This window comes from Nicotiana sylvestris, chromosome 3, assembly GCF_000393655.2.
Source record: "Nicotiana sylvestris chromosome 3, ASM39365v2, whole genome shotgun sequence".
Lineage (NCBI taxonomy): Eukaryota > Viridiplantae > Streptophyta > Magnoliopsida > Solanales > Solanaceae > Nicotiana > Nicotiana sylvestris.
In genome coordinates this window covers 66804111-66825129 of record NC_091059.1, presented here as the reverse complement: position 1 = coordinate 66825129, position 21019 = coordinate 66804111, and the positions used below count along the sequence as shown (strand labels likewise).

Below are 21019 nucleotides of genomic sequence, written 5' to 3'. Positions count from 1 at the left end.
ATGTTATACCAAAACATTATCTTAACCTTGACTCTAATATAGAAAATGGTTGCTTCGTCTAAGTTGTTGTAAACGGACCAGAAAATGCGAGATGAAGCATCAAGTTTGTTGCTCCTTTTGGGTTGGATTTGGGGTGATTTCAGGCGGATCTGGGCTAATGTTTATGGGTGTCACTGACGGTGAGGAAGAAGATCAGAAGAGATGGGGACGCCGACATGTCACTGTTTCTCTTAATCTCACCTCTGTGTTCGTGTGTGTGTTTTGGATTGAGGGGTCCGTTGGTTTTTCATTTCAATGAAGAAGAAGCTCATGGTGTGTGTTATTGTTGCTGATGATGATCGAAAATGGCTGAGCTTAAGGTGTGATTTGTTTTTGGGAATTGCAGCTGGTCAGGGGTGTGTGTGAAGGAGACGAGCTACATGGGGGTGGGGTCTTGTAAAAAACGGCGCTTCAGATCTCCTCTTTCAGTGTTATTTTTCCTACTTTTGATTGTTTTAAGCATTAATTTATAGGTAGAGTCTAGGTTTAGGTGTATTTTTGTGTATTTTGCGCATTAGTCCTAGGTCTTTTGTGTTAAGTCCTTAGGGTCTTCTTTATTTGTTTTTTGTTCCAAAGAAGAGTTTAGAAGGGTCCCTAGGCTTAATTGACTAATCCTAATTGGGCCAAGAATTGGGTCCTAAAACTCTTAAAATTATGATCCAACACCTTAATTGACTTCTTTTAAAATAAGATTAAAATACTACACAATGCAGAGGCTAACATGAAACTATTATATACTTTTTTTTGTATTTTCAAGATTATGTAAAGATAAAAATAAGCTATTTTTTGTATATGTTTTATTTAAATTTATGAAAGATACGTAAGCTAACATATTTTTTGTAATTTTCCTTTTTTATGACGAAAATAAAGGAAAGAAGTCAAAAAATAGTTGAAATAGCTATATTAGGCCTAAATTAAATATTTTACGCTAAAATGTGAAAAATCTTGGGGAGGGTCAAAAATCACATGTCTACACTCGTAGCTTTGCTCTGAACTTTCGATTTGTTGAGTAAACTTTAAGCTTGACTTGAATTCTGTTTTTTCTAGTCTTGTTTGCCTTTCTCATATATATAGTCCCCCAAGTGTTTGAGCTTTGAAGTATGAAATCTCGAGCACTTGATTATTCCTTTAATGTGGTCCTTTTCCTAAAAAAGGAAAAATATATGGGACTCAAAGGTGAATATAATTTAGTTGATGACTGCTTAACCCTTTATATTTCCATCAGAAAAGTTGTAACCCTAGACCGGGAATTATGTTACTTCCACATGTCTTTCAGGTCTAATATCATCATTTCAGAGTTGGCATCCGGTGGTGGAACTAACCAAACTTGGTCTCAAAAGATACATAAATTCCTTACGAATATTACCCAATTGGTTTCAACTTCATATCTATAGTCAATATTTGTAGATCTTAATTTCATTTTCACGAGTTATTGTAGCAGACAGTGTTCTTCATTCAATTTCAGCGATTCATCCAGCGCTACTTTTCAGCACAACAGCTTGTTTTAATAACGTGAAAGTGTTCTCTTATCTTCTAAGATTGGTTTGATTTCTAAGCTTCATTTTAAATCGAAATTATTGTTTTCTGCAGGTTGGACTGTGAAATTGGATTCACAGCCATAAGCAGTAAGTAACGTGAAGCTAATTCGAATTACAGTACCATCATTTTATTGCAAAGCTGCTACATCTTTGTCATGGTGTTAAAGTGCTAAAGAATTACATCTGTAATGAACACACAGGCAGGCGACCAACCACCTTTTGTGGCTGCGCTGCCTACCAAATCTCCTCCAAACATTGAACAAACATCAGGGAACACAAATAACAACAAACAACCGATGGATTACTCCAAAATTCTGAAACCTTGCACTTTAAATGCTGCAATGCATGAGCAACAGGAAGTTGAGCCAATTCCCATTCGTCCACCTACAATATTGAATGGAGAACATGTTATTCAGTTCATAGAAGCAGAAGTAGAAAGGATGGATATCATCGAAGGATTATAATATGCAATAGTTGGTAAATGTTCTTATGGCAGCCCAGAAATTCAACAACTGCATAAGTTAATACCAATTCAATGCGGAATTATAGGTGAGTGTAACATTGGATTTCTAAGGGATAGGCACATTTTGATTAGAATGACGTTAAGGTATCTTCATTTCTCATCAAAAACTCATTACATAAAGGACAGGGATGGCTATCAATATCAGCTTAGGCCATTGATTTACGACTCAAAGTTTAGAGCAGATGAAGAAACACCCAAGGCAATGGCTTGGATTTCATTCCCAGGTCTATTGCCAACCTTTTTTGTGAATGAATGTCTATTTTCTCAAGCTACAGCAGTAGGTAAACCAATGCATCTAGACATGGCAACAATTAATAAAATTAGACCTAGTTGTGCTAGGGTAAAGGTACTAGTTGATCTAATTGCAGATTTGCCTAAAAAGGTGAGGATGGACATATTCAATGAAGCTAATGGAACGACAAGAACTGAATGGGTGAGAATTCAATATGACATGCTGCCTAAATATTGCAGACATTGTAAACTTCAAGGGCATGATCAATTTGAATGTTGGAGGATACACCCTGAACTATATATGGAGAAGGAGAATACTAACCAAGCAGATACAGCTAAGAAGCAGGACATATGGATCTCACAACCTATAATGATTTTATTTAGTGGAAAGGTCGTGGGTAATGTGAATGTTACAACAAAAGAGCAATGGAAGGAAGTGAAGGACAACAGAGTTAGAAATGTAGTAAATCAAAATACCAGTCTCAATAATAATGGAATGGAGATGGCACCAACTAAGCAACTTGAAAACAATAAGAACGAGGGTACAAGCACTGTACATAGACAAGCAGAAGCACAAAGCAACAGTGGTAAGGAATTGGTGGCAGTAGACAATGAAGATAATGATCATGTTCAAGTAGCTAACAAGTTTGCAATATTACAAGGGATGGATAAAGAGGAAGAACCTGTTAATCAATTGGCAATAGTGGCAGCTAATGCAGCAACAAACAGTTCAGCAGTTCATAACCAAGCATCTACAAAGCAAAAACCAAAACATATGGTCAATAATGAGGGAAAGCTAAATCCAGCAGCACAAGCTTTCCATCTTAACTCATCGGGTATTGGTTCGACTAATGGTCTAGTCAATGGAAAGGAGGCATCAAAAGCAAAAAAACGATACTGCACAATGGGTAGAAAGAGTGAAGATCAATACATCATGCCGAGAAAACCCATCACAAGATACATTTGTGAACAAGGAACTTAATAAAACTCCAAATTCTCAAGCAGAAGGGTCAAAATCGTCTACATTTAAAGAAAGAGTGCAAGGCTGTGAAGGAAGGCTATGGGATGCACAAAGGGAATACGATTCAGAGGAGAACGAAGTACCAATAGGAGCACAAGCTGATGAGGAACCAAATGAAAAGGACAAAGAAGAAGATGAGCCAAGTGTAAATAGAGAGCTCCATGACAATGACAACAATACAACTGGTAATTTTTTAATAATGGGAGGATCAGAAATTGTTGAGCACAACAATAATTATCAGATAGCAGAAGTCACAGAAATTAGAAACTATGAAGGAAGAGGCCCAGAGGTAAATGATCCTGGAGGAACAGAAGACGATAAACTTCAAAAATCACAAGAAGACCTACAAGGACACAACCCAACAGAGAAGGAGAAACAACCAAAACAAAAAACAGAAATAGTAAATGTTACTGTTACATTGGAGAAAAAGCAGTTGCAACTGTTAAAACGAGGAGAAGAGAAGGCCTTGGTCCCTAAAAAAAAATGCATTTGGAGCTACATCAGGAGGGAAGGAAGACAATGAAGAAGGATAAGAACCCGGTAGATCAGGATACGACATGGATCATGAATCGACTACCCAACACCTTATGAATGCTGCAAGGCAAGGTGACTTATCACCTACGCAAGTGGAAAAGGCAAAATCAGCAGCAAAAGGTAAGAAGAAGCAACAAAAAGATAATTTTGCAGCACCAAAAGCTGGGGTGCACACAAGGAGAACGCTAACTAAATCCAACAATCAGTGATGAATGATCTCATTTGGAATATAAGGTCAGTCAACCCATAGCAGACCTTTGAAAGGTTGACAAAAATGCACAGGCAAAATCACTATGATTTTGTAGGATTAATGGAGCCAAAGCAACAAGCAAAAAAACTGGAAAGGTACAGAAACAAGATAGGACTTGCATAGGCAATTTCAATTGTTTCCAACAAGATCTGGGCTTTCATAGATGAGGTATTTGAGGTAACTATTATGTACAATATGGTGCAACAATTAACACTACGATTGTTTCATACAGAATCGCATGTGGAGTTTGTCCTAACATTAATATATGCGAAATGTGATGCAATTGAGAGGATAGAATTATGGGATTCATTATATGCAATGGCAAGGGATATGGATACACCATGGCTCGTAGGAGGTGATTTTAATGTAATATGGGATGAAGAAGAGAAGTTTGGTGGGCTACCTGTGTCATTGAATGAAATTGATGATTTTCGACACTGCGTCAACACTTGCAATCTCTTCGACCTTGGATTTAAAGGCAACATATTTACATGGTGGAATGGGACAGCAGAGGAAGACTGTATATTCAAAAGGCTAGACAAATGTTTGGCCAATGTTGAGTTCCAACAAACATTTCCAGGAATAGAGGTGCAACATTTGTCAAAGACTGGTTCTGATCATAGTCCAATGTATCTGAAGTGTGATATTGAGACTCCATTAATAAAAAAGCCTTTTAAGTTCTTGAATTTTTGGGTGGAACATGCGACTTTTAAAGATGTGGTGAAAGAGAATTGGACAGCTGATTTCAGTGCAAATCCTTATATTCTTTTTAATCACAAGTTAAAAAAATTAAAGAAGGCCCTTTCATTGTGGAGTAAGCCTACATTTGGAGATATTTTCCAAAAGATAGCAAGCATGGAGAAGGTAGTGATGGTTCATGAAGAAGAATTTGAAGCAAATCCTACAGGGATGAACAGGGATAGGCTACAAAAGTTTCAGACAGAATTGATCAAATGTCTTGCACTAGAGGAGAAATATTGGCAACAAAAGGCAGGCATGACTTGGTTGAAGGAAGGGGATAGGAACACTATGTTCTTCCACGCAGAAGTGAGAGGTAAGAGGAAGAGACTTCAGCTTAACAAAATTTAAAATAGTGGAGGAACCTGGATTGAAGAAGAACAAGAAATTGCAGAAGAGGCTATCAAATTCTACGAGGAACAGTTCACAGAAGCAGCTACTCCTTCATCATTTGATATCGTAGAGTATGTTCCTAATCTGATTAACACTGAGCAGAATGCAGAATTGATTAATCAGCCAACAAAAGAGGAGGTTAAAGTGGCAGTACTTGGACTTAATGGTGATAGTGTTGGGGGGCCAGATGGTATGACAGGAAAATTCTATCATTCTTGTTGGGACATAATATGAGTTGACCTGTACGACATGGTGAGGGCTTTTTTCAATGGTTATGAGCTACCCAAGTGTGTAACACACACCAACCTAGTTCTTCTACCAAAGAAAAAGAAGTTACCACTTTTTCTGATTTAAGACCAATAAACCTCAGTAATTTTTCTAATAAGGTTATATCGAGGGTGGTACATGAAAGGCTAGTGAAATTTCTCCCAAGTCTGATATCAGAGGAACATGCAGGTTTTGTTAAGGGCAGGAATATAGTAGAAAACATTCTTCTAACTCAGGAGATAGTGACTGACATTAGGCTTAGAACTAAGGATGGAACTAATGTCATCCTGAAGCTAGATATGATCAAAGCTTATGATAGATTATCTTGGCTATTCCTAACCAAGGTACTGAGAAAGATGGGATTCACAGAAAGGTTGATAGGGATTGTCTTTGGATTAGTTTCAAACAATTGGTATTCTATTCTAATCAATGGTCAAGCTCATGGGTTCTTTAAGTCTTCAAGGGGAGTAAAACAAGGTGATCCTGTATCTCCAACTTTGTTTATATTGGCAGCAGAAGCATTATCTAGGGGTCTCAATGCACTACATACTAACCTGTATTTTTGTGGATTTGGGATGCCAAAGTGGAGTCCAAAGATCAATCATTTGGCGTATGCAGATGACATGATTATTTTCTCATCCTCAAATGAAATATCTCTAATGCTGATTATGCAAGTGCTGAAGGCATATGAAGCTGCATCTGGGCAGCTTGTTAACAAGACCAAATCAGTTGTGTACCTGCATCATTTAACAGACATGGAAGTGGTCAGCAAGGTGGATAGGATCACAAGCATTCATAGGAATGATTTCCCTATCATATATCTAGGTTGTCCTATATTTTATGCAAGGATAAAGCTGGAATACTATCAACCCCTAATTACTAAGGTAATGGACAAACTGCAATCATGGAAGGGCAAGTTATTATCAGTATGAGCCAGGGCAGTTCTCATATCCCATGTAATGCAAAACATGCCTATGCATCTACTATCAGTGGCAAACCCTCCAAAGTATGTGATAAATAGGTTGCACAAATTGTTTGCTCAGTTTTTTTGGAGCAGCACTGTAGGAGGAACTAGTAGGCATTGGGCTTCATGGAATACCTTATGCATGCCAGTTGAGGAAGGAGGAATAGGTTTCAGGTTACTGCATGATGTAGCAAAGGCATTATTCAGCAAGTTGTGGTGGAATTTCAGAACAAAACCAAGCCTATGGAGCTCTTTCGTATGTCAGAAATACTGTAAAAATTTAAATTCTGTAATTGTTCCATGGAAAAGGGGGTCTCACATTTGGAGAAAAATGTTGGAATGCAGAGATCTGATTGAACATCAAATCCTTTGGCAAACAAAAAGGGGATCCTCATTATTTTGGTATGAAAACTGGACAGGTCTTGGGGCACTATATTTTTTAGTTCCTCAGGACTTTGGCATTGATGAAAATGTACATAATGTACATGATATTACCTTAGATGGTGAGTGGGATGTGGACAGGCTACTTGAAATGCTTCTTGAAGACTTAGCAGTACACATTCTGGAGAAAATCAAACCACCTTCACCTCAGCAGGTTCTTGACATGCCTTGTTGGATGCTGGAAACAAGAGGATATTTCAGTGTTAAGTCAGCATGGCAGTATACGAGAAGAAGAGACGAACCAAGAACAGCTTATAGGATGATTTGGGTAAAGGTACTGCCTTTTAAAATAGCATTTTTCATGTGGAAAGTGTGGAAAGCAAAGCTACCTTTAGATGATTTCTTGAAAAAGGTAGGCTACTGCATGCCATCAAAATGTTGGTGTTGTGTACAGCCTGACGAGGAATCTCTTCAGCACTTGTTTTTTAGATCAGAAACTGCAAAGACAACTTGGAAGTATTTTCTATCGAGGGCAGGAATAGCTGTGGAGGGACTTACATTGCACCAAGCAATCACAAAATGTTGGACTGCAAATGTGTGCTTAAGGCTCAAACCAGTAATGCAAGCACTCCCCTCATGCGTAGTCTGGGAACTTTGGAAAAGAGGAAATAGTATGAAGTATGGTGATGCTGTGACAACTAGCAGGGTGATTTATCAAGTTTCATCAAATCTCCAGGCATTAGTGATAGTGAGAAAGCCTGGGACATGGTACCTTACAAATGGCAAGATCTATTAGCCATGATGGAAAATTTCACTCCTAAACTTAAGGTTACAAAAGTAATGTGGGAATTTCCAAGTGCAGGATGGCTAAAAGTTAATACGGATGGTGCATCGAGGGGAAATCCAGGCAGGAGCTCAATAGGTTTCTGTATAAGAAATGAAAATGGTGACATAGTCAAGTCAGTAGGGAAAGAGATTGAGGAGACAACAAATACAGTAGCTGAAGCGAAGGCCATGGTAGAAGCACTAAGGTTCTGCAGATTTCAACAATACTCTCATGTATGGCTTCAAACTGACTCAATGTTATTAAAAACGATAATGGATGGGATCTAGAAACCACCATGGATCATATCTGAGCAGGTAGAGGAAATGATGCAACTAATGAATGGGGGCAATTACATAGTTACTCATATTCATAGGGAGGGAAACAAGCTGGCAGATCACTTGGCTAATTATGCTTTAGATCATGGAGAAATAGAATGCCAACAATTCTGGCATCTAGATGCATAGGGAAGGAGGTTGGTTAATGAAGATAAGCTGAAATGTCCATGTCTAAGGGTGAAGGTGGACAGGAGATAAGAATCAAAGAGAAAAGGAAGAGAAGGAGGCATGTCAACTTAATCGACCAATATATTCAAATCCTAAGGGAGGAGGATAAAATGGTTGGTATTTCTAACTATCTTTTCTCTAGCGCAGGTGACACTACGTTATCACAATGCTTATGGCACTCCATGCTGCAACTTTTCGATATAACTTATGATAAAGAACAAAAACGCATCAATAATCGATCACAACAACAAAGACTAATGGCATTGGAAACCCAACCAGCATGGGGTGAGCGCGTGCTTTCAGTTCCTTGGATATACAACCAGCATGGTGCAGACGTGTTTAATATCACACGCACGGTTCAGTTAGAGACAGGATCTGGGAATATAAAAATGATTGCTCTTCATTTCGAGCACAACAAGAAGCAAATGGCATTGGAAACACAACTAGCATGTGCAGGAAAAATGTTTTCGAGAAAAGCAGGCAACAAAGGCCAATGCACCTTTGTATATTTCTTTCGGATTCATAAAAGAATCCAATCTCGTGGAAGGCCAATGCAGCATGTGTTGCTTCAATCCATTTTCGGATTCATAAAAATAATGTGCACACATGGTTTATTGTGGAAGGCCTGGCAGACAACACATGCTTTTGAGCAAAGGAATCAAATGGAAAAGTGGAATGCACATGGAAAGTTATCTAGGATACATAAAAGCATGCAATACTCTAGGATGAAGGTACTATGGGATATATTTCTTTATGCTGCAGCTGTAGGTGGAGCTCACATGCGTTCCAGCACAAAGCTGTCTCTATTCATCAGCTCAATCGAGGAAGCAAAAGGATCGCAGCAAGGGGGACAGAAGGTGCGGATAACGCACGACAACAGATGTTGTGCACGTTTCCTGTTGTCAAACATTATGCGATCAATATGTGGGAGAGATTTTTGACGAACGCAACCTGGCAGCCTAACAAAAATCAGGTGGGACATGATTGAATAGGGAGGCTCGGCAGTTCCAATTGGAATTGCATGCCAAAGACTAATGCTGAAAGTAACTCGAGGATGGAACAAAAAGGTTGGATTTAACACCAGCATGCTAGGGATTTTAGAGGAGCTCAGGTATATATTTGTTTTAATGATGGAGGATGAAGGGAACTCGATAAGATCTAGACAAATGAGTGTTAACAAAGTACAACATGCGTTTTTGAAGCCTTTCACATGGACATTCTTTGATGCAGAATTGTATTACAAAGTTTAATAGCAATAATGTGATATCAATGTTGAGTGCAACACTCAACTTTGATGATAGGCTATTTGTTAATTTCAAACTTTATTCCTTTCAGTTCGTAGGATAGAATGACATTGTATTTTGTCTTTTATCTAGTTATTAATAAAACTAGCCCTAGGCATTTTCCTAGCGGATTGATTAAAAAAACATGCGTATTTCCTTTCCTTAGAAATAATACTTCTTCACATGAACAACATTCCAACTCGAGGGTAGAACCTTGCCATCCATGGTTTCCAATTCATATGCACCTTTTCGAATGATACCTCTAACCTTGTAAGGTCCTTCCCAATTTAGACTCAACTTTCCTGCATTTGCTACTCTTGTTGATTGAAAAACTTTCTTGAGTACGTAGTCCCCAATCTTAAAGTACCTCAGATGAGCTTTCCGATTATAATATCGCTCGATAATCTGCTTCTGTGCAGCTACACTTATCAAGGCTTTTCTCTCCTTTCTTCAAGCAAGTCGAGATTTATTCATTTGAATCTTCGGTTGCTTGATTGTATCTTGTGCTTATCTCTCCTATTTCAACTGGAATTAAGGCTTCAGCACCGTACACAAGCAAAAATGGTATCTCTCTCGTACTTGTTTTGCTGTTGTTCTGTAAGCCCACAAGACTCCAGGTAGTACTTCTGGCCACTTACCTTTTGATTACTCTAGTCTTTTCTTCAAGTTATTAATAATTACTTTATTTGTTGATTTAGTTTGTCCATTGGCCAAGGGATGATAAGACGTTGAAGTAATCCTTTAATTTGCCAACTCTAAAAAAATTTTGTGATCTTTGCACCTATGAACATCGGGCCATTATTGCACACGATTTCTTTTGTTAATCCTGAACCAATATATGATATTTTACCAAATGAAGTCCCTCACTTTTTTTTCGTGCACCTGTGTGAAGGCACCTGTTTTTACGCACTTAGTGATATAATCAGTGAGTACTAATAAGAATCGTACCTTTCCTTTGGCTTGTGGTACTGGACATACAATATCCATCTCCCACTTCATAAAAGACCATGGTGCAATAACCGGATGTAATAACGCTGTTGGACGATGCATGTTGTTACCATAACTTTGGCATTTATAAAATTTGGCCACGAAGCTCTCTGCCTCTTCTTCCATTTTCGGCCAGTAATACCCTGCTCTAATTAGAGTTTTTACCAAGGATCTTCCTCCTGCGTGATTTCTGTAATGTGCTTCATGTACTTCTTTCATCACATACTCTATTTGAGAATGCCCAAGACATCTTGCTAAAGGACCCCGAACATTTTTAGATATAAATTGCCTCTATCCAAACAATAATAGGGAACTTTTCGTCGAAGTGCTTGAGCCTTTTTCTTATCTCCAGGTAGGATTCCATTATGCAAAAAGTTAACGATCTCGTTTCTCCAATCCCAGGTTAGATTATTGAAATTTACCTCATTTTTGTCTTGATCGAGTGCTGAATGAAACAAATGTATCACGAAAGCATTTTATTCATTTGTTACTTCTGCAGCGGATGCAATATTAGCCAACGCGTCTGCTTCGACGTTATCTTCCCTAGGTATTTGCACGATTTTCCAAGATTGGAATTGTCTGACAGAATCACGTGCCTTTTCCAAATTTTGTTGCATCCTCGCCTCTCTAGCTATATAAGTCCACTGCATGTGATTAACTACGAGCTATGAGTCATTTTTTAATATAACCTGCTCTATTCCGAGCTCTCATACCAATTCTAAACTTGCAATCATAGATTCATGTTCTGCTTTATTATTAACAATAGGATGGTACTTTATGGCTTGTCTTATGGTTTCTCCCGATGGTGGGATTAGAACAATTCCTAAACCTGACCTTTTAACATTCGAGGAGCCATCGGTAAATAGGGTCCAAGTACTTGGAGTGGACCCGTTAAATACCAACAGTTCTTTTTCTGCTTCTATTACCATCCCTGGTCTAAAATCTACCATACAATCTACTAAAACCTGTGACTTTATCGTAGTCCTAGGTTGATACGTGATGTCATACTCACTTAGATCTATGGCCCACTTCGCTAATCTACCTGATAACTCTTGCTTATGCAGTATATTTTGTAAAGGGTAGGCGGTACTACACAGATAGGGTGACATTGAAAATAAGGCCTTAATTTTTTGGAAGCCATTATTAATTCTAAAGCAAGTTTTTCTAAGTAAGGGTATCGAGTTTCAGCATCTAACAAGGATTTGCTAACATAATTTCCACGACCCAAACCGATGGGCCGCGACGGGCACCCGATACATTACTCAATCATATCAGGACCTGCGGGCATGAAATGCAACATCCCCAAGCAAAATAAACGTCAGTAAGAATAATGTACCGAGTATGTAAGGCACATAAATAAGTATATAACAGACATGGAATAAATATAGAATAAATGACTCAACCTATAAGTCTGGATAACTCCGTAATTCATGAAATTATTATTGTGCCATGCATATGCGTATGAATGTCATGTCATGCATAGGTACATGTTTCATAAAATCATCAGACCTCTAAGGGCATCCCATCATATCATCTCGGCTACTGTAGGCAAAATCATCAACGTATACCAGCTGATCAGGTGGTGGTGCGTATATAATGTCATAATGTATATAATGCCATATGGTCATGGGTCAATATACATGTATAAATGAATTCAATGCATGAGACGTACGTCAATAAAATCTTTCGGAATGTCATAAGACCATTATGCCTTTGATTAATCTCATGCAGTAAACTTTTCAACTTACGTATTTTTCTGAGACCCATGTACAGATTATAAAATAATAGAACACAAGGGAATTCAAGAACATAGGCACCTATAATACTTCTATGAATAGAGTCATTTATGGAAGTTGTGCATTTTTTCGTTTCGTTCATGTCGTATAGATCATGCCAAAAGAAAGAAGGGATAACCTTAACATACCTAGAGTAGGAAAAAAATTCGTCTGATATTCTTGGAAAATGTTGAACCGTACTCCGTTATAACCGCAAAATTTTACGTTGCTACAGTTCTAACAATTCTCATTGGAATTGTTTGGTTGCAAGAATTTCGTTGAAACCTTGTAGGAGAATTTGACGTCTGGTAGTGTCTTGAATTGTAATTGGAATTATTTGGTTTTATGTAGGAACTTGATATGTAGGGTTTTCTAATGTTCTTGTTATGAAGTGTGGTATTCAAATACTTTTACAATACTTTTTATTCAAAAAGTGAGAATGAAGTGTCTTTTAGTTATTACTTAAGTTGCCACCTAATTCAAAAATGATTATGAGTCATTTTCCTAATATGTGGCTTGCTGCCACGTTTTGGGGGTGGTGAATTTTGTCTTGATCCACTAATTTATTAATTAATTGGGTAATGTCTCGTTACCCGGTAATGAACCAATTACCCCCATAGTTAAGAATTATCTCAAATTACTTAAAATTCTACTTATTTTAATAGGCTTGTATATATCATTCTATCATGATCATATGGTACCTTGTATGGTACTAATCCATAAATACCGATTATTAATGCTTGGCTCGTATTCTATCGCAACATGCCAAACTTGGATGAAAATTCATTTTCTTTGATTTGCTTCCCCTCTCACCTTCACGAATTTACTCATCACTTGTTTGAAATAGCATAATCCTTATAATCTCCAAATAATCTTTTCCTTGGATTGATTTCAATTACCTTATGACAAATTCAACATATAATACTACAGGGTGCAACATCGTCGTAATTTAATAATACGAAGCATAAAATGATCGTAATGTAGTACTGCAAGGCGTAACATCATCGTAATATAATACTGGGGGACGTAATATCGATGTAATATTGCGGGGCATAACATCATCCCCCCTTTGGAATATTCGTCCTCGAATATTGACTGATGTTTTTATCATTTTCATACCTTATTGCTCTTGTGAATACCTTAATACTCTCATTGCCATTTAGGCAGTTGTTATGTGAATAAATCCAAAGGCTAGGGTATTCCCCCCTTTAGGCTTCTTTCCCACGCCATGTCTTGTGATCGAATTCCTTCCAATCTAGTAACTGTTGTTACCTTCTATCATGCAGCCTCTACGATACTGACCTTGTAAGTGTGCCTATGTGACTCTTCTCCCCTTTTTCCTCTAGCTTTTAGCCAATTACTAGGACTTACTTTGTAAATATATAAAAGGCTTAATAGGATGCCTCTCTGGGAATCTATAAGTGTACTGAAGTTCTTTTCTCGATACTTTGTAGAACCTGCTGATGTGGCTATATCTTATTTCATAGACCTGGTTATCCATTCGTAAGACTTTACTGCATCTACGTAGGTCATACTATGCCATAATTCTTACTTCGATATATCGTTACTGAGGTCTGCAACCAACTCCAAGTTACTCTCGTTGTTTATCCTTAAGACTGATGGTCTAATCTCATCTCATACTTTATAACTCTTATCCATCCATTGTTGATTCGCCTCAATATTGATCTACAATCTACCACTAATAATTTGAAACTTTTTATGTAATCACTAGGGCTTACGTCTCATCAGGGAACATTTGAAATGGTTAGATTGATCCACCTGGGGCGATACATGCTCTCATAATCATATTTCATATGTGATTCATCTTACGTGGATATTTTAATCGTGTAAAATTTATGAAATACCTTTCCTTTCTTATTCAAATCATTACTCAATCGAAGGCTCAAACATCATCTTGTATTTACCACAACTACACCCTCATTCTACTACCAGGGCAACTTCCCATCTCTTCTACATGCTACTAGTCTTACACTCATTTGAGTTCATTCATGCTATATTGAGCTTTCTATAACTTAGATGAATCATCAGCTCATTTGTTTTCACGGGCTTAATCCCGAGGACTTCTCCATTTTTCATCACCTTCTCACTTGCCTTCTTCTTATCCTTACTCTTGTCTTTCTAAAACCTTGTCGTCCTATCATACTTTAGCTTGCGATCGATTCCCTTATGCTTTTCTGGAATATCAAGCGAGATAGTGCATCGTATCTAACTCTTCTTTACTCTCTAATTAGACCTTTCGGTACTTAGAAACCATAGGGTGGAAGGTATGTCACTGACGATGCTGCTATCATTCCTAGATACTGAATCCCAATGCTTCTAGTCTTTTACCTGAAGTATGGACCACTCTCGTCCTTCTATACTTGAGTATTTTGTACGTTGTTCACCTTTACCTTACTTACTTTTAAATTATCACCTCATATTCTTCTATCTCTCTTTCATAACCTCCCTCCCACATAGGTATAAATCATATCCACCATTTGAAGGCCTATTATAATACTTGCACCTCAGGTTCCTATACAATCTGGTGAGAGCTCCATACTAAATTCTTACGAGGCTAGTATTTTTCTAACTAGCTTTATCATAGAGCCTTTATAGAATATGGTTTTTGTGCTATCTCTCTTGCACATCTAATATTAAGAGTGATTCTACTATGTTTTCAATCATGATTCCTATAACTTCTGGGTCCAATAATCAGATTCTTGATTTACTTCATTGATGTAACTCTTTAGTTTCCTCCTTCTAATCAGCCTTTATGTCGACTTAAGTTATCTCCCGATCTGGGGTTCATGTTATTAGTTATTTTGTTTAGCCTTTCATGTGCACTGAGGAATATGCATGATACAATCCTTTAACAATTTAATTCCTTCGTATATGACCTAGGCTCAATTCTTTCTTATAATATATATTAGAATCTTCTACGGCTGTATATGATGCATGTATAAAACTCCGAACCCTTAAGTGCGTTCATAACATAACCAACTCTGGATCACTGATCGAATAATTTCTTTCGTTCTATCTTAGCTTTCTTTCGACATAAGCTATTACTTTTCCTGGTCTTTCTGCCCCCCTGTTGCGTCCATACTTAGCTTATCTTAGTGCCCACACATGCCAAAGTTTTCATGCTATTCATATGATCTCAAATGTTACTTTTAATTTTACTTCCCGTTCGTTAGCCACGATAGGTGCCACTTTCTTATGAAGTGTATACAATGTTGTTTTGAGACTGTTGCTACAAGACCATTTACTCTTTTAGGTCACTGTGCTTAGGTTGAAGCCTTCTTTCTTATATCCTCGGCTAGTCTTTCATTTTAGTACTTAGGGAGGACCCTCTGACTCTTTTAAAGCTGCAAGCTTATTACATTGTATACTCGAAGGACCTTTTGATGTCCTTCCTTGCCTATAACTATCCGTAGTTACTTACCTCCATGCACTTATGCTTGTAGGGCTGCTTCTGAACTGATATTTTGACTGTCTTCCCAGTGACACTCTCTTTTATTCCCGTAACATTCATACGATACCTTTAACTACCCCAATTCCTAGCCTAATATTTCTCAAGTATTGCAATGATATTACTGCGAGGCTGAATTCACTATATTGGGATTTACTATGTTTATCATGCACTATCTGTTGATTTGTCTGTATCCTTTTGTCTAGCCATAACTAGGCTCTTCCTGAATCAACTGTAGCTGCTCGTTGGCCCATTCTCATATCAATATACCCAAGTAAACTTTCTTGGGTTATTTTCTTTATCTTAACTTACCTCTCGCACTGGCTCTTTTTATTTATTTATTAATAACATCCCGGACCGGAACCCTTACTTCACCTCCTTGACGTCGTGCATGCATAATGTTCTGGAATCGTAGCATATCTGTAGGATTTAGATAAGTGCCATCTCATTTTTATCACATTCTTCCTTTACCATTCCATAATTACTAGAATCACTTAATTCTGACTTAACGCCACATCACTCCGTATTCCCTCCTTTAGGGGAGTACTGAGAGTTGGAGCTACGACAACCTACCTATAGTTGTTTTGCTTCTTCATCTTCGGCGTCCTTGCATATCATCGATGAACTTTACTCGCCTTGCAGTAATCCTTCTCTACTAAGGATAACAAAATTTCTTAGTTGTGATGGTGACAATTAGTGTAACTGGCACATACAATCCCTTAAGCTTAACTTTGCTTACATTGATTTCTTTAGGGAAGCGTCTTCCTAAATGACCATTCTCTGAATTTCTCATGAATCTTTTTCTGTTGTCCATTCTATTATCGCCGTAACGCAATCTAAAATCCTTAGATGATGACTATTATCAAATCACTCAGTCTTTAATTCATGTTTAGTTTGTCTTGTTCACCATCCCATACAGATTTCTATTACTTTGGTGTTTAACTCTCCTTTCTGGTAGTCGCGTTGGAATCATGAGCTTATTTTTGAAATGAGGATATGACTTTATGGCCTATATTCTTTTATTGTCTCAAGGCTAGTCACTTCTCGTCTTTCCCTTTCCTTAACAATAGACTCTATAATACCTTTTTTCTCTTTTTTCTCTCTACCGTTGTCATCCATCTTACTCATAATGCTTCATTAACTCTTTCCTCATTACTCTGCTAATAATTCTGTCTATCATATCATTCTGAAAACTTCAACAGGACATTCTTTTAATTTTAGCTCCCTTTGCTCCATCCATTGGCTCTTCGAATTGCCTAACATTCTTTCTCTACTAGGGACGAGAGTCACACTTAGGTAATATTTATCCCTTCAAGGCTTCCAGTGCCTATCTTTGTAGTCCTCATATCTTGCTGTACTCTTTTAGAGCGCACCATCTGGATGTCTCACAAGGATATTTATTAGCATTTTTGCAATATCCTTTGGAAACGTCAACTAATACAAAAAATCCATCTATCATTTTGGGTTATTCTAACCCCAACCGGATTCTGATATCCCGTCCTTCTCTTAAATCATATATATTAGCTCCTATAGGGAATAACTGATATTGGTGTGGCCAATTGTACATACCTCTGTTACTGTTGAAGGTAACTCAAAAGATTTATATCCCTCTAACTGAGTTGTAAATACTGTTATCCTTCATTAACTGGGCGACTCGTGCCTTTCTTCATCTTGCTTCTTTTGCTTCTTGAAACTTGTATTTATCTTCTGAATCTTTCATTATCTTTCACCATAAAGGTGGATAGATATTCTTGCCTTAAGACTCCTTATAAAGAGGCTTATATGTCTAAGTACACATATGATCTACTGAAGACCATACATTTACTTATCATAAGCATCATGAAAAATCGGGTTCTTCTGACTCAACTTTTCCATAGTCACATTAAATCTCTTACCACCTATATTTTTGGATGTAGGCATCATCACATTATGAATAAGATATAGTTTAGTAAATTGAGTTCTTACAATTGAGCTCTTCTACACGATCTAGATTAAGAAGAAAGATTGACAGTCCTAAATGCCCTGTAGACTCCTGCTTATAAGTGTGGTGCATGACACACCCATAAATAAGACTCTACTAGACACGGTTTATAGAATCCCTAGGACAGAACTGCTCTGATACTACTTTTGTCACGACCCAAACCGATGGGCCGCGATGGGATCGGGTACCTTACTCAATCGAGTACCAGTATAACGTATCTTTTCATGTCATACTATCAAAGATAACTGAGCCGGAAGGCTGCCGTGAGATAAGTATAATACAATATGTGATACCAACTTATACATAAGACATATAGGCCTATAAGACCAAAATAATTACTCGTATACTGAACATAGGCCGATAAGGCCATACAATGTTTTATGTACATGACATCTCTCTACAAGCCTCTAAGAATACATAATTTTTATAAAGGTCTGGACAGATTTCCGCCATACCAAACAATACACGTCTAAATCATACTAACCAAACAAGCAACTCCGAAGCAAATGGAGTGTACCAACATCTTCCACTGAGCTGATAGTCTACTTGGAGGGCTCTCGACCTGTCTATCGGGATCTGCGGGCATCAAACGCAGCGTCCCCAGGCAAAAGGGATGTTAGTACGAATATTGTACCGAGTATGTAAGGCACATAAATAAGTACATAACAGTCATGGAAGAAATATAGAATAAATGACTCAACCTATAAGTCTGGATAACTCTGTAATTCATGAAATAACTATAGTGTCATGCATATGCGTATGAATGTCATGTTTTGCATAGGTACATGTTTCATAACATTATTAGGCCAAGAGGGCATCCCATCATATCATCTCGGCCACTGTGGGCAAAATCATTAATGTATACCAGCTGATCAGGTGGTGGTGTGTATATAACACCGTAACCTTTTCCCATATCCCATTTACAGATAATATACATATATACGCATATATAATGCCATATGGTCATGGGTCAATGTACATGTATAAATGAATGCAATGCATGAGAAGTACGTCAATATAATCTTTCGGAATGTCATAAGACCATTATGCCTTTGATTAATCTCATGATGTAAACTTTTCAACTTATGTATTTTTCTGAGACCCATGAACAGATGATAAAATAATAGGACACATGAGAATTCTAGAACATAGGCACCTATAATACTTATATGAATAGAGTCATTTATGGAAGTTGTGCATTTTTTCGTTTCGTTCATGTCGTATAGATCATGCCTAAAGAAAGAAGGGATAGCCTTAACATGCCTGGAGTAGGAAAAAAATTCATATGATATTATTGGAAAATGTTGCACCTTACTCCTTTAGAACTGTAAAATTTTACGTTGCTACAGTTCTAACAATTCTCATTGAAATTGTTTGGTTGCAATAATTTCATTGAAACCTTGTAGGAGAATTTATCGTCTGCTAATGTCTTGAATTGTGACCGGAATTGTTTGGTTTTATGTAGGGACTTGAATTGTAGGATTTTCTAATGTTCTTGTTATGAAGTGTAGTATTCAAATACTTTTACAAGACTTGTTATTTAAAAAGTGAGAATGAAGTGTCTTTTAGTTATTACTTAGGTTGCCACCTAATCCAAAAATGACTATGAGTCATTTTCCTAATATGTGGCTTGCTGCCACGTTTTGGGGGTGGGGGATTCTTAGTCTTTATCCACTAATTTATTAATTAATTAGGTAATGTCTCGTTATCCGGTAATTAATCAATTACACACATAATTAAGAATTGTCTCAAATTACTTAAAATTTTACTTATTTTTAATACCCTTATATATATCATGCAATCATTGTCATATGGTACTAGTCCATAAATACCGGTTATTAATGGTCGGCCCATATTCTATCCCAACATGCCAAACTTGTACGAAAATTTATTTTTTTAAACTTGCTTCCCCTCTCTCCTTCACGAATTTACTCATCACTTGATTGAAATAGCATAATCCTTATAATCTCCAAATAATCTTTTCCTTAGACTGATTTCAATTAGCTTACGACAAATTCAACATACAATACTATAGGGTGCAACATCACCGTAATTTAATACTGCGAAGCGTAACATCATTGTAATGTAGTACTGCAAGACGTAACATCATCATAATATAATACTGCAGGACGTAATATCAATGTAATATTGCGAGGCGTAACAATAATAAATTAGAGATAGTTTACCTTGATCTTCTTGAACTAATACCGAACTTATTCCAACTCTGACACAACAATATATATAAGTAGCTTTTCACCATCTTTTGGTTTAGCCAGCAACGGCGGGTTCGATAAGTATGCCTATAAATTTTTGAGCGCTTGTTGATACCTTCAATCCACTCGAATCGGCTTTGCTTTTTCAATACTGAAAAGAACTTAAAACCTTTCTCCGAAGATTTAGAAATAAATCTTCCCAATGCTGCTATCCTACCTGTCAACCTCTGCACATCTTTTTTGCTCGTGAGTATATCTGGTATTTATTCAATAGCTTTAATCTGTGCTGGATTTACCCCAACTCCACAGTTAGAAACAAGGAATCCTTAGAACTTACATGATGACACGCCAAATGCACACTTTTCACGATTTAGCTTCATGTTGAACTTGCAGAGAATCTGAAATATGTTGGATGTGATCCTCCGCCTGTGTTGATTTGAATAACATGTCATCAATGTAAACTTCCATGGTTTTTCCCAAGTACTCTTGGAACATTTTCGTTAGTAACCTCTGGTATGTGGTTCCATCATTCTTTAGACCGAAAGGTATGGATTTATACAGTATGTCCCCCTTTATGTAATAAAGGAAGGCTTTTCCTCGTCTAAAGGATCCATTTTTATCTGATTATATCCAGAATAAGCATCTAAAAGCTTAAAAATTCATGTCCTGCAGTAGCATCAATTAGTTGATTTATGTGCGGTAAAGGAAAAGAATCTTTAGGGAAGGCTTTATTTAAATCAGTATAATCTACACAAACCCACCACTTACAATTCTTTTTAGGTACTACTACAATATTAGCTAACCAATTAGGATATTTTACCTCTCGAATATACCTGATTTTTAAAAGCTTTTGTACATCGTCCTGAATCACCTGGTTCTTAAAGGATCCTTGATTCCTTTTCTTTTGTTTGACATGTGGATATGTTGGATCTTCATTTAGCTTATGGCTCATCACTTCCGGCGATATACCTGTCATATCTGAATGAGACCAAGCAAAGCAATTTGCGTTAGCTTTTAAAAATTCAATTAACTTACGTTTCGACTCTAGGCTCAAATTGGTTCTAATGTAAACTTTTCAGTCCGGCCAATGTATAAACATCATT

The 21019-nt window shown here is 37.2% G+C and overlaps 1 protein-coding gene across 1 annotated transcript; it reads left to right on the top strand.

Moving 5' to 3' along the window:
- The first annotated feature begins 3909 nt into the window (after positions 1–3909).
- LOC138887491 (uncharacterized) lies at positions 3910–6466 on the top strand. The gene is made up of 4 exons (XM_070169247.1): positions 3910–4006; positions 4369–5190; positions 5251–5457; positions 5724–6466. Exons 1-4 carry the CDS (start codon positions 3910–3912, stop codon positions 6464–6466), a joined length of 1869 nt encoding a protein of 622 aa, XP_070025348.1.
- The last annotated feature ends 14553 nt before the right edge of the window (positions 6467–21019 follow it).

Coding starts and splice junctions, on each gene's coding strand:
- LOC138887491 (XM_070169247.1), top strand. CDS start 3,910: ATGGATCATGAATCGACTACCCAACACCTTATGAATGCTGCAAGGCAA. Junction 4,007..4,368: donor GGCAAAATCAGCAGCAAAAG/GTAAGAAGAAGC, acceptor TGTTTCATACAG/AATCGCATGTGGAGTTTGTC. Junction 5,191..5,250: donor CTTCCACGCAGAAGTGAGAG/GTAAGAGGAAGA, acceptor CCTGGATTGAAG/AAGAACAAGAAATTGCAGAA.